The 13,850-nt window shown below is 61.4% G+C and overlaps 1 protein-coding gene across 4 annotated transcripts; it reads right to left on the reverse strand.

Annotated features, from left to right (window-relative positions):
• Positions 1-1,698: 1,698 nt before the first annotated feature.
• MEX3D (mex-3 RNA binding family member D) lies at positions 1,699-13,335 on the reverse strand. 4 transcript variants are annotated; one of them, XM_059869829.1, is made up of 4 exons: positions 10,402-12,010; positions 9,853-9,967; positions 9,429-9,648; positions 1,699-3,088 (listed from the first exon to the last, which is right to left on the reverse strand). In XM_059869829.1, the coding sequence occupies exons 3-4, from the start codon at positions 9,550-9,552 to the stop codon at positions 1,836-1,838; spliced, it is 1,377 nt and encodes a 458-aa protein (XP_059725812.1). In that variant the 5' UTR covers positions 9,553-9,648; positions 9,853-9,967; positions 10,402-12,010; the 3' UTR covers positions 1,699-1,835. The 4 variants fall into 4 exon arrangements, with proteins under 4 accessions (XP_059725812.1, XP_059725811.1, XP_059725810.1 ...); XM_059869828.1 differs by having other exon boundaries at positions 9,429-9,684; XM_059869827.1 differs by having other exon boundaries at positions 9,429-9,967.
• Positions 13,336-13,850: the final 515 nt, after the last annotated feature.

A 13,850-nucleotide genomic window follows, 5' to 3' on the forward strand; every position in this document is an offset into this window, starting at 1 on the left:
AGTAATCACGAGCATGGACAATGGTTTGGGTTGGGAGGGACCTCAAAGCTCATCCAGTGCCACCCCTGCCATGGCAGGGACACCTCCCACTGTCCCAGGCCGCTCCCAGCCCTGTCCAGCCTGGCCTTGGGCACTGCCAGGGATCCAGGGGCAGCCCCAGCTGCTCTGGGCACCTACAGCCAGGGCCTGCCCACCCTGCCAGGGAACAATTCCTGCCCAAGATCCCATCCAGCCCTGCCCTCTGGCAGTGGAAGCCATTCCCTATGTCCTGTCCCTCCATGCCTTGTCCCCAGTCCCTCTCCAGCTCTCCTGGAGCCCCTTCAGGCCCTGCCAGGGGCTCTGAGCTCTCCCTGGAGCCTTCTCTTGTCCAGGGGAGCACCCCCAGCTCTCCCAGCCTGGCTCCAGAGCAGAGGGGCTCCAGCCCTTGCAGCATCTCCGTGGCCTCCTCTGGCCTGGCTCCAGCAGCTCCACGTCCTCCTGCTGCTGTTGCCCAGGGCTGGGGCAGCTCTGCAGGTGGGGTCTCACCTGAGCACAGGGGCAGAATCCCCCCCTCCCCTGCTGCCCATGCTGGGCAAGGATAGATTTTGGGACTGGGAGCAGGAACATCTGTGGGGACAAGGAGAAGGCCAGAGACAGAGAAGGATCACCCAGTCTGGGCAGGGACAAACCCACCTGTGGGAGGTGGCAGATCTCCCCTCTGCTCCTGCTCCTGCCCCCGGGGCTGGCACCTTCTCCCTGGGCCCAAGGAAATGTGAACAGGTACCAAGAGGCTCCAGGCAGGGAGACACTGGCTAGCACAAGGATTCATATATAGTAAAAAGTCTTTATTAAGAAGGCTTTGAAGTCAAAAAATAAAACTCTTGATACAATTTTCATAACCGTCAAGTCAGCTCAGCAAATATATAATCAGTACTTTAGCCATGTAAGGTTAAAGGTCCGTTATTTTCTTTTTAAAATAAAATATATTTTAGTTTTTAAAATTTATTCAATAAAGTACATATTTTCCTATAAATTCCCTACATATACATAAAGAGGTAAAAAATAAAAAAATAAAACAAAAACAAAGAAACCTAAAAAAAGAAAAAGAAAAAAAAAGCCCCAAAAGAACCCTCCAAAGTAACCCCAAAATAAAACGGAGATAGAAATCTGTCTGGTTTTTGTGACATGATGTGTTAACTGTGCCCCCTTTATTCCATGACCTCCTGACCTCACATCACACATTTCTGGGCAGTTTTCACATTGGCAAAATACAAGATAGACCTGCATTAGGGAAAAAAAAAAAAAATTATAGAACCACTGAGAATCATCAAAAAAAAAAACCAACCTACATACAAAAAGAACCACAAAAAATTATTATAATAATAATAGAATGATTTTAAAAAAATAAAAGACAACCCTTGCGTGTCCTAAAATAAAAAGTGCAACCGGACCTTTTCTTTCTGGTTATTTCAGTTTGCAAACGGAATACTGGTATTTGGGAAGGACTGGTGGAGAACAGCCGGGCTCCCTCCCCAGCCCCACAGCCAGGTGAAGAGTTAAAGCTATTCTGTAAACATCGGAGTTTCCTCCTCGCAGAATTCACGCCCCTCTTTCCTCATCCTCATCTTCTTCTTCTTCTTCTTCTCGGCCCCTTGGCCCCCACCCTCCCGACCCCCCGCTCGGCCTCCCCCCGCCCCGCCGCGCCCTCTGCGCCTCCAGCTGCCGCTGCCTCTCCCCCCTCCCGCCCCTGCGCCCATCGCATCTGGTATTAAATAAAAAGCTCGATTTCAACAGTAGAAAGTCCTTAAAACGCCGTGGTGTTGGGGTGGAGGGGGGGCCCCGGGCGAGCCCCCGGGCTAGGAGAAGATGTGGATGGCTTGGGTGGCGGGCACGTGGCACGCGGGGCACTGCGGCTGCGCCCGGCCGCAGATGCGCAGGGCGCACTCCATGCAGAACAGGTTGTGGCCGCAGGGCACCAGCGCGGCCATCACCTCGCTCTCCAGGCACACCATGCACTCCCGGGAGCTCTTGCGGTGCCCGTCCGAGCTGCTGGAGTCGGTGGGCGAGCCTGAGGCAGCCGAGATGCTGCCGGGCAGCGAGGAGGAGGAGGAGTAGCCGGTGCTGTTGGAGAAGGAGGAGAGCGAGCCCTGGGCGGGCAGCCAGGCCAGGGCGCCGGCGGGGTCGCTGGGGATGCGCCGTGCCGAGGGGTGCTCCAGCCCCGCCGCCCCGCTCTCGGGCAGCGTGGGCGAGTGGCGCGGCGTGGCTGGGCCGCTGTTGCGTCTCTGCGAGCTGTTGATGGAGGAGCAGCTGCTGAAGGCCTGCAGGGGGTTGCCCGAGCGCTCGAAGGGCGACCAGATGGTGGTGGTGGGCGTGGTGAGGTCGAGGGCCAAGAAGTCGAAGCCGAAGTCGCACTCGTCGGAGCCCAGCGGGGCCGGGGGCTCGCTGAAGGTGCTGTAGGGGCTGGTGGGGCTGGCGGCCGCCATGCGCCCGCTGTAGAAGGACTCGGTGGAGCCGCTGCCCAGGGAGCTGAGGCTGTCGTTGCGCAGCGCGGCCGAGGGGCGCTGGGCGGGGTGCGGGGCCTTGGCCCACGGGGCGGCCGCGCCGCCCTGCAGGTCGAGGCAGACGTCGGTGCCGTTGGAGTGGAAGTCGTTGTCGGCGTTGACATCGATGAAGGAGCCTGTCCTCATGGTGATGTGTGCCTCGATCTCCTCGCGCGCCCGGTCCACGTTCTCGGGCATGCCCGTCACCTCGAACACGGGCTCCTTGTCCCGGCTGGGCGTCACGATGTAGGTGTGCGTCTGCTGCTGGATGCGCTTGATGGTGGCGCCCTTGGGTCCCACCACCAGCCCCACCACGCGGTAGGGGACCCTCACCTGGATGGTGGTCTGGCCCGGCAGGCTGGGGGGCCCCTGCAAGGCCCCCGTCAGCCCGTTGACTTTGTTGCGCGTGGCCCGGATCATGGAGAAGTGCTCGGCGGCCGAGAGGATCTCGCGCTTGGCCATCTCCACGTCCTCCTTCCTGCCGGTGACGATGAACACGGGCTCCTCGCCCCTGACCGGTGTCTTGATGTACGTGTTGGTCTTGGCACGCAGGGCTTTGATTTTGCAGCCTGCAGGGCAAGGAGAAAGGGGAAAAATGACACATCAATGCTGGGGCCTCACGGCGACCCTCTGCTCACCCAGGGTGGGGACACAGTGGACCAGCAGGAACCAGCAGGAACCAGCAGGTCCCTCTGGCTCTGCACCTGCACCATGGACACCCTTGGAGAACGGGGTCCCTTCTGCCTCCAAGGCAGATAGGGGCTCATAGTTTAGTGCTGGGGGGCTGCCCTGGCTTCTCCCAGCTTCTGGCACTGCTCTGCCCCTCAGGGGTTGGGGATCAGCAGAATGCAGCCTGCAGCCCTGCTCCAGAGGGCTGTGACAGCCATGGGCAGAGATGCCAGGGCAGGCAGCCATGGGGCACCATCAGGGCCAGGGTGAGAAGCTGGATTCACTCCAGAGGTGTTTAAGGAGGTACAAAGAGAATAAAGATGTCAAGATGGAAAGAAAGGAAAAGGCTGTTTGGATCCTGCAGGTCCTGAGCCTGACACCTCTGAGCCAGCAGCTGAATCTGAGGAACAGCCCTGGATGCACTCCTGGAGGGACAGGGGAGCTGGACCTTCCCCAGGTGGGGGACACGACCATCCCCTCCCCTCCCTGTCCCACGGGAGGGATCCCCCGTGCCTGGGCTGGGGCAGGGGTGTTCCCAGGGCTCCTGCTCTGCCTGTTCTGGAAAGTCCTGCTTCCCCTGCAGGAGGAACGTGACTCAGCAGGCAGAGCTGCCCACGGCTGGCTTTGGGATTGCAAGATGGGGCTGCAGCTCTGCCTCGGCCCCATGCAACCCTGAGCACAGCCCTGGGCTCTGGCCTTGGTCCTGGCAGCATCGTCCAGCCAAAGGCTCCTGCACTCCTCTGGGGCTGCAATTGGCTCAGCTCTCCTCCAGGGCCCCTTTGCTCTGCCCCACTGAGGAGCAGTCTGTGGCTGCCAGCCAGCCCCACTCCCTGCACCCCCAGCCCTAAATGCATCCACTCTCAATTAAGTCCCTGCAAACCAGGCACAGCTTAACCAAGCTGAGCTCAGTGACCACTGGCACACAGCAGTGAGGGACCACTCTGTCCCCTGCCAGCCCTGAGCTTTGCAGGGCATCCAGCACAAAGCTAGGAGCCAGCAGGGATGGAGGGGGCTCCACTGGAGCCCTGGGCTTGTCCCTGGCCATGGCAAAGGCTGCTGCAGATCCCTGTGGATAAACAGCTCGGCTCCTCCGGGCACAGCCAAGCAGCTGCAAGGGCCTGGCTGGCTCAGGGCACTCCTTCCCCTCCTCCTCTTCCCAGATGCTCCCTGAGGAAGGGCAGGGCTGCTCTTCCAGCTGTGAGGCTGGAGAAGGAAAGGCCTAGAAGGCTGAAGGGCCTCAGCACATGAAAGATGCAGAGTCCAGAGATGCTGCAAGGGCTGGAGCCCCTCTGCTCTGGAGCCATGCTGGGAGAGCTGGGGGTGCTCACCTGGACAAGAGAAGGCTCCAGGGAGAGCTCAGAGCCCCTGGCAGGGCCTGAAAGGGCTGCAGGAGAGCTGGAGAGGGACTGGGGACAAGGCCTGGAGGGACAGGACCCAGGGAATGGCTCCCACTGCCAGAGGGCAGGGCTGGATGGGAACTTGGGCAGGAATTGTTCCCTGGCAGGGTGAGGAGTTGGGTTTCTGTAGCCAGGCTTTGGTAGCAGCGAGGTTACAGGGGTGGTTTCTGTAAGCCAGAAGCTTCCCGTCTCCAGCAGAGGCAATTCCAGCCAGCTCCAGCATGGACCTGGCACTGGCCAAGGCCCAGCCCAGCAAAGATGGTAGGGACACCTTGGGATCATGGGTTTAAGAAGGAAGAAAGGTCTTGAGCAGCTGTAATTGGGTCTAGAGCAGAGCAGGGTTAGAAGCTGATAGAAGCAGCTCTGCAGACACCCAGGGCCGGGCAGGAGGAGGGGCAGGAGCTGAGATTCCCCTGTGGCCTCCAGGGAAACCATGGTGAAGGCCATGGAAGTCCACAGGGGTGTAGATGCACCCGCAGCCCCAGGAGGAGCCCACGGGGAGCAGGGGCATGCCCAAGGAAGGCTGTGAGCCTGAGGGAAGCCTGAGCTGGAGCAGGGTCTTGGCAGGGACTGCAGACCTGTGGAGAGAGGAGCCCACGCTGGAGCAGCTCTGCTGGAAGCACTTGGGACCCTGAGGGGGCCCAGGCTGGGACAGGGTGTGGAGACCTGTGTCCCCTGGGAGGGACCCCACACTGGGGCAGGACTCCAACTCTTCTCCCTGAGCAGCAGCAGGAACAATTTGGGATGAAATGACTGTGATCCCCATTCCCACCTCCTTGCACTGTTGGAGGGTAGAGGGAGAGCCCAGGAAGGAGAGAGGGGTAAGGGGAAGGTATTTCAAAGATTTATTTTACTTCTCATGGTCCTGCTCTGATTTTGTAAATAATAAATTCAATTAGTACCCCCAAGTTGAGTCTGTTTTGCCCTTGTCCATACTTAGTGAGGGATTTCTCCCTGCCCTTATCTCAACCCAGTAACCCTCTGCTGTATTTTCTCTCCCCTGCCCACTTGTGGAGGGCAGTGATGGAGCAGCTTTGGTGGGTGCCTGGAACCAGCCAGAGGAAACCCACTACAGTGAAAGAGGCTGCCCAGAGCAGCTGTGGCTGCCCCTGGATCCCTGGCAGTGCCCAAGGCCAGGCTGGACAGAGCTTGGAGCAGCCTGGGACAGTGGGAGGTGTCCCTGCCATGGCAGGGGTGGCACTGGATGAGCTTTAACATCCCCTCCAACCCAAAGCATTCTGGGATTCTGTGACTCAGCCAGGGCTGGAATGGCACAAGAAGTTGAATCAGGTCTGTCCCAAGCAGGCAAATCAATCCAGGCTCTCCAGCAGAGCAGAGGGGGAACAGGAGCTGTGCTGCTCCTGCAGCCCCAGGTGTGCTGCAATCTCAGGGTGCCAAGCCTTGGGGATGACAAGAAGAAAACTGTCACAGTAAGTGGTGTCACACCGGGTGGTGTCACAGCCAGGCTCTTTGGCACCACCAAGCCCTGGCAGATGGATTTATGGCTGGGACACACAGTACAGCAATGGCCCAGGGACTGGGGCAGGGCAGAACCATCGAAGGTGACATTTACTGAAGCCATTACCATGTGCCAGCTCCTACAGGGCTGTCTTGGGAGAGGCACCTGCAACTCCCACGTTCCCCTCCCAGATTTATCCTGGCGCCTGCTGTAGGATCTGCCCCTGCTCCACTGCTGGGCAAGGACAAGCCCAGGGCAGTGGGAGGAGGCTCTGCTGTGCCTCCCACAGGCACCACCCTCATGCCCAACCAAGGTCCCTTCATCCTCTGCAGCATCACAGAACCATGGAATATCTCAGCTTGGAAGGGACTCACAGGGACCACTGATCCCAGCCCCTGTCCCTGCACAGCCACCCCAACACCCCCACCCTGAGCAGCCCTGGGAGCGCTGTCCAAACACTCCTGGAGCTCTGGCAGCCTTGCCACCATTCCCTGGGGAGCCTGGGCAGTGCCCAGCCCTTTCCCTGAGATCCAACCCAGTCCTCAGCAAGTGGCAGTTTCAGGATGCAAAGCCACTGGCAGCTCCAGGAGCTGCACACAGAAGCCCCTCAGGAGGCACATCCCACGGGGACATGGCCCAGTGAGGCTCCTCCTGTTCACCCCACTCCATCCCACCAGCAGCACCAGAGGGACCCAAACCATGCCATGGCAGCACCAAAGAGAGGAAGAGTTTGTCTGGCTGCTCCTGTGAGCTCTTCACAGGGACAAAGCCAGAAACCTTGGACAGAAATCAAAGGGTGCCTGGCTTGGCCAGTTCCACCCTCCTCAAACCAGCAGCACAGGAAAAATGCCCCCAGCCCGTGGCTGCTGGATGCTGCCAGGACCATGGATGGCACCAAACACAGCTGGGGTGGGAGCTGGGTTTCCCAGGGGAGGGGAAGGAGAGGACGTGGCAGGTCTGGGGTGGGGGTGGGGGGGGGGTCACCCCTGCCTGTCCCAGAACCATGGCAGGAAAGGCTGGAAAGGGAGGCACTGCCTGAGGCTGTGCTGGCACCAGCACCAGGAACTGCCCGAGACCATCTCCAGCAGTGGGACACACCAAGGGACCAATCTGTCCCGCCCTGTCCCCAGGCCCAAACTCCTCCTGAGACACCCCCGGCCACAGGGACTCCCCAAAGGTCCCAGACTCAGAGCAGGCAGGATGGGCACTGCCCAGGCTGCATCCAGGGCAGTGTTTAACACTGGCACAGCGAGTGATGGCTCTGGGACACCGGGGACAGGTGACACCAGCTCCCAGCAGGACACCCCTGTCCTGCAGCACAGGGTGGCACCTCATGGCTGAGCCCCCAGAGCCAGATGGACTTGAACTGCAAACTGGGATTTAACCAGCAACTGCAGCTGGGGAATCATGGAATGGGTTGGGTTGAAAAGGACCTTAGAGCTGATCTTGTTCCACCTCTGCCATGGCCAGGGACACCTCCCACTGTCCCAGGTGGCTCCAAAACTCATCCAGCCTGGCCTTGGGCACTGCCCCGGATCCAGGGGCAGCCCCAGCTGCTCTGGGCACCCTGGGCCAGGGCCTGCCCACCCTGCCAGGGAACAATTCCTGCCCAAGTTCCCATCCAGCCCTGCCCTCTGGCAGTGGGAGCCATTCCCTGGGTCCTGTCCCTCCAGGCCTTGTCCCCAGTCCCTCTCCAGCTCTCCTGGAGCCCCTTCAGGCCCTGCCAGGGGCTCTGAGCTCTCCCTGGAGCCTTCTCTTGTCCAGGGGAGCACCCCCAGCTCTCCCAGCCTGGCTCCAGAGCAGAGGGGCTCCAGCCCTTGCAGCATCTCCGTGGCCTCCTCTGGCCTGGCTCCAGCAGCTCCACATCTTTCTTGTCCTTGGAATGATCTGGACCAGCACAAGACATTTCAGATGAGCCCCTGCAAACCTCCATCTCCCTCCACCCCAGCACACTGTCACTCCACCCTGGGTGGCCACATCCCTGTGAAGCTGCTGCAGGACCAGGGTCATGCCCGAGGGGGCTGTGGAAAGGACCTGGAGCTGCCTGCAAGTGCCAGTGAGCTCCCAGCCCTGGCAGTGCCAGAGCTCAGCCCAGCAGCAGCAGGTGGCACCCACACATTCCCCTGGCCAAGGGCTGCAGAGCAGAACTAAGTGCCAGACTGCTGCAAGTCTCCACCCAAGTTGCTCTAAAGATCCAAATAAAACCAGCCCCAAACCAGAGGACACAGGGCACAGACCCAGGGATGCTTTAGCCCCAGCAGCCCTTTGTTAACACCAGAGCCTGGGTGAGAGTGGCTCAGCTGCAGTTCCATCTCTGGTGGAGCTCCGAGTCCCTGAGGGCACAAACTCATCCTGACACCCAATGGCCACACTCAGCTGCTAGCAAACCCAAGCATTCCAGAGGTGTCCCCCAAGTGACAGCCCCCTGTGCCACCACACTCAGCTGTGCCTGCAGGGACAGCCCCACTGGGGGATGAGCAGGACACTCCTCCCAAACTCTGTCTCAGCTCCATGCCCTCCTCCTCTTTCACCCTCTCCCCATCCCATACAGCTCCCATTTCTTTTCACTCTGCAGAACTGCCCTGGGTGAACCCATCCCACCAGCCCTTGGGATGGGACATGGGTAATTTCTGACAAGGAACAGAACCCAGGGAATTCTCCCCAGGATAATGTGCTGATGGAGGCAGGAAAGGCAGCTGCTCTCCCTGGACATCCTCACTTGGCATCACCACAGAAAACTTGGCTCTCTGTGAGAAGCCCCAGACAGATCAGGGCTGAGACCACTGCAAGAGCCCATGAGAAGCAGTACAACACTGGGAGAGAGGGCTGGGAAGGGCCTCTCCATCCTCTGTGCTCCGGTGATGGATCCCACGCAGCTCATCCATGCCCTGATCCCAGCTCAGCCTGGGCAGCCTCTGCTCCCACATCAGGTGCCTCCTGCCACGAGGAGGACAGAGCCAGCTCATCCCCTTCCAGACCACATCTCTGCTTGACCAAGGAGGTCTGTGCTGGCAGTGCCCAGCTCTGAGCTGGTAAAACCCCAAAAGCACCAGCAGAGCTTTTCTGGAGCAGCCTCTGAAGGCACCAGGCAGGAGGATGGTGTCTGTCACAAACTCAGGAATCCTCTGGTGCCTCACCCATGGCTCTTCCTCTTCCCCAGCTCTGCAGCATCTCCTGGCCTCTGATCCAGAGTTCTGGAGCTCCTGGTCCCCTTGGTCCCCAGCAGATGGAACAGGATGGGTAAGGAGAGGGGTCAGGTGTGGAGGAGTAAAGGCTGCACCTCCAGCACAGCTCCTCTCCCCTTGCTGAGTGCTCCTTCCCAAATCTGCACATAGGAACAAGCTCATCCCTGCAGCCCTGCTGCAGGAAGCCAGCACATCACACCTTGGCTTCTTCTGCAGACACTGAAGAGAGGGACAGGGAGACTGGGCTCCTCTCCTTGGGACACAGTGTGCAGCCAGTGCCAGCTCTCAGATGCACAGGCAGATCCTTCAGCAACCACATCCATCTGTGTGACCAAGCTCAGGAGTTCCCAGCTCTGCTACAACCCATCTGGGAGGAGGCAGCCAGGAAGATGTGCCAGGTGCCTCCAGGGACATGGCACCTGGCAGGAGAAAACAGAGAGCAGCAACCCAGGGCTCTGAAATGAGAGGATTCCTTGCACTCCTGTGACCCATGGCAAGGTTACAGGTGCCCAGGCTGGCACAGAGGGGCCCACGGTCACCCTGTGCATCCTCTCCGCACTGGAATGCCAGCCACACTCCAGCAGTGAGGAGAGGTGCCATGTGCCATCCTTTCCTGGATTTACCCTTCAGGCATCCCAGCATCTTCTATAAACAGCAACTTTCCTTCTGTAGAGCTGTGACAGTCCCCAGGTGTCACAGATGGGGAGAGGAGCTGTGGCTCCATCCATTGGGAGGCACCTGGTGTGGGAGGGAAGAGCAGACACTGCTGGAAATGCCCCTCCAAAGCTGGCACAGCAGGAATCCACAGCAGCACAGAGACCACATGCCAGAGTTAGGGCAGCTCCAACACCTGCCCCGTGCTCCTGGTGACTCCTGTTATCCCCAAGGCTCTCTCTGCTGGATGGCAAGAGGAGCCCACGCTGCTCCAGCCAGTGCCACAGCACTTTTTCCAGTCTCTCCCACAGCAGGAGTCATGACCAGGCTGGCAGGCAAAGGCACAGCCAGGGAATCCCACCCCAGCCATGTGGGCAGGGGGGAGAGGGGCACCAGATCTTGGCAGGCAGATGCTGCTCCGTGGTGGCACTGATGCCAATCCAGACATGGGCTCGTGACAAAAACTCCTCCAGCTCAGGGAAGAAAACAACAATTTGATTTAGAGAACAAAGATTTACCTGATGGGCTGCTGCTGCTCCTTTGTGAAAGGGTTAAATTAGGGCATCTGAAGGGGAGAAACTGAAGAAAAGAAGTAGGAGAAGTTGTGTCCAAGTGCCTGTGTCCCATCTCAGCCTGCACAGGACAGGACATCCGTGTGCTGGTCCTGGCTGCCAGGACCTCCCTGGTCCCCACTTGCCACAGCAGCCAGGTCTGGGCAAAGCAGGACGGGTCCCAACAGAACCCCAAGTTGAGATCCTGAGCCTTATCCCGACTCCAGCCCCTTCCACGGCACCCAAGATGCACATCTTCATCCCTTCCCATGTTCCAGGCGTGGCAGCATCACAAATTTCTGCTTCCTGGGTCACGACCAGGCTGGGCAGTGAGGGAAAAGACAAGAGTGACAGGAACATGGTCTGGGTGACCCAACCCAGCTGTGCAGTGTCACCAGCAGGGCACATTTTGTCACCATGATGATGGTGGTCCAGCCAAACACCCCAAGGCTCAGCTCTACAGCCAGACCTCACTGCCACGGGGCTCCCAAAACTGTGGGAGACTCGCAGGGGGGCCCTGGGAACCAGAAGGTCTGGAGGGAGAGCAGCACAGGGTGAGTGAGAAGGGCTCTACTCGAATAAACTCAATATTGCTCAGGCTACACCTGAGCATCCCTGCTGTGCTCCAGCTGCCAGTGGCACAGAGAGCAGCTGGAGCACAAAGCCACTGCTGCCAGCCCCGTGCTGCCCACTGCCCGTCCCACAGTGGAACCAAGGGTGCTGAGTGCCCTTCCTCAGCAAAAACCCAGTGCAAGGCCCCCAGACTGGGGGGGCCTCCCAGCATCCCGGCAGGCCAAGAGAGGAGAGGGGCAGGAAACACAAAGGGAAGCCCCTGGAGAGGGCAGTTCCTGCCCAGGGGCTGCGGCTGCAACAGGGAGCTCCAGCTCACAGCTGGCCCCAGGTCACCTCCAGGCCCACACGATGCCCCTCGAGCAGCCCTCCTCAAGCCAATATAATCATTTCTTTGGCAGTATTTTTTTCCGTAAGTTTCATAAGCCCGTGAAGCTTAGCGAGCACCCAAACTCCACCGAGGTGTTTGGGCAGGTACCTGGCTGAGCCCCGAACTCCTCGGGGTGCTGGAAGGGCAGCACCGGGGTCTCACAACACCGAAAAACACCCAGGGCAAGGAAGGCACCGACCGGCAGCTCCCGGGCCAAACGCAGCCCTTCCCCGGCAGAACCAGCGGGCTCCCAGCAGAACCCAGCTCCGGCACAGGTTCTGCTTCACCCCGCGGCTCGGCTGAGCCCGGCGGCTCGGCCACCAAATCCAGGTCTCATCCAGCCCGGGAGGAGGAGGAGGAGGAGGAGGAGGAGAAGGAGGAGGAGAATCCCCGGGAGCAGGGTGCGGTGCCACGCTCCGCTCCGCGGCTCTGCCCCGGCGCTCGCCGGGCCCGGCGGGGTCCGGCAGCCGGGGTGACCCCCGGCCGGGGCGGCGGGACCGCAGAGGGGTGCATGGAAAGTTGGGAGGCCGGGAAGCGGGGCCGGCTGGGAGGCAGCGCAGGCCAATGGGAAGCGCAGAGCATGATGTCACCGCGCTCATCACAGCATGGCTCTGGCTAACAAAGAGAACAATGAGGCTGCCCAGTTCCCCGCTTCCCCCCTGGAAAAAAAGCCCCCCGACCCCCACCTGCAGCCCTCCGGGCACGGAGGGCTGGGAGCCGCCGGGCGAGGGCAGGGCTGGGGTGCCAGACCCCACAAGGGCAAAACAGCCCGGAGGTCATGCTCCCTGCCAGGGGATTCCTGCCGGGATCCCTGCAGGCAGCAGCTCCCTTCCTTTTCCTTTTTTTTCCCTTAAATCCTCCGCCCTGGGTCTTTTCTTTTTGATTTTTCCAGGTGAAAGTTTGGTTTATTTGGTACGTCCTGGAGACAAAGCCCACTCCAGGCACACCCACCCGACGGGGGCTGGGGCGTCCCTTTGTGACAGGTGGGTGCGAGGGGCTCCAGGGCCGCCTGCGGAGCTCCGGCCACCACAAACGAGCGGGTTAATGACCATTTATATCGGATTTATCAGTAGGATTTGTAAAGGAAGTCTGAGATAAGGGGCACCGTTTACACGCCGGGTCTGAGATACGGAGCTTGAGGGGAGGGGGCAGAGGCACAACTACAATGAAAGCGAAGCTCTCGCCTCGCTCCGTGTCCTGGCAGCTCCCACGGACTCGCGTGGCTCCCGGGAACTTTCCGTGGGCAGCCGGCGTTATCCCACCCGGGCCGATGGAGTTTAATTGCTATTTCCAGGCAGTTCGCTGGGACCGGAGCGGAGCGCAGCTCCCGGGACCCGCGGCCGACTTTCGGGGCCGCGGATCTGTCGCCGTTAAGTTTCCGCCTCCGCAGGGAGACAAAGCCCCGAGACTGCCCCAAATCGCGGCGGGCGGCGCGAGGGAGGAGGGTGCCCGTGTCCCGCCGTGTCCCCACGCCTCGTTACCTTGCCGGCCCACGATCTCGGCGACGTGCTCGGAGCTGGGCACGGGCACGCACTCGGTCATGTTCACGCTCTTCTTCCTGCTCGCCGGCGGCTCGGGCAGCAGCGCGGGCGGCCCCAGCGGCGGGGCCAGGCTGCCGAAGGCGCCCGCGGCCGGGGCGGGGGCCGGCACCGGGGAGCCGCCGCCGCCGCGCTCCCGCTCCCTTAGGCCGCCCGGCCCCGCGCCCCCCGCCGGCTCCTCCGCGCCCTCCAGCCCCAGCAGCGAGAGCTGGTCCAGGGCGAACCTCAGCGCGGCGGCTTCGCCCTGCGCCGGCGGCCCCTCCCGCTCCCGGCCGGGCTCGGGCTCCGGCGGCAGGTCCTGCCCGGCGGGCGGCGGCGGGCTGAGCAGGGTGAGGCAGCGCGGCGGGCCGCGGGCCGGCTGCCCGGGCTCGGGCTGGTACATGGAGCCGGGCATGGCGCGGAGCGGGCGCGGAGCGCAGCGGGCCGGGGCCGGGGCGGTGCCGCTGCCCGGGGCCGCCGCCGCCGCCTCCCTGCGCCCCCCGCCCCGCCCGGCGATGGGCCGGCCCGCGCCCACCGCGCGCATGCGCGCCACGGCCCCGCCCTCCGGCCCGGGGCCCTCCCCGCCGCAGCCCCGCCCACCGAGCCACGCCCTTCTGCGCCCCGCCCTCCCCGCGGAGCCGCCACCCGGGCGATGGGTCCGGGAATTTGGGGGGGGGGGTCCGAGCATTTGGGGGGTTCTGAGCAGCCCGGAGGGGTCCGAGCATTCGGGGGAGGTCCGAGCGTGGGGGGAAGGGGGCCCTTAGCATCGCAGGGGGAGAGGAGCGGTCCAAGCATCTCTGGGGCGTTCTGTGCATCCCAGGGGAGCTCTGAATATCCCGGGAAGGATCCGAGCGTGCCCGGAGGGGTCTCCTAAAATTGCAGGGGGTACTGTGCATCCCAGAGACACTCCAGCAACGCAGATGGTTCCGAGCATCCCGAGAGCGTCCGGGCATCCGAAG

Source organism: Haemorhous mexicanus, chromosome 29, assembly GCF_027477595.1.
Source record: "Haemorhous mexicanus isolate bHaeMex1 chromosome 29, bHaeMex1.pri, whole genome shotgun sequence".
Lineage (NCBI taxonomy): Eukaryota > Metazoa > Chordata > Aves > Passeriformes > Fringillidae > Haemorhous > Haemorhous mexicanus.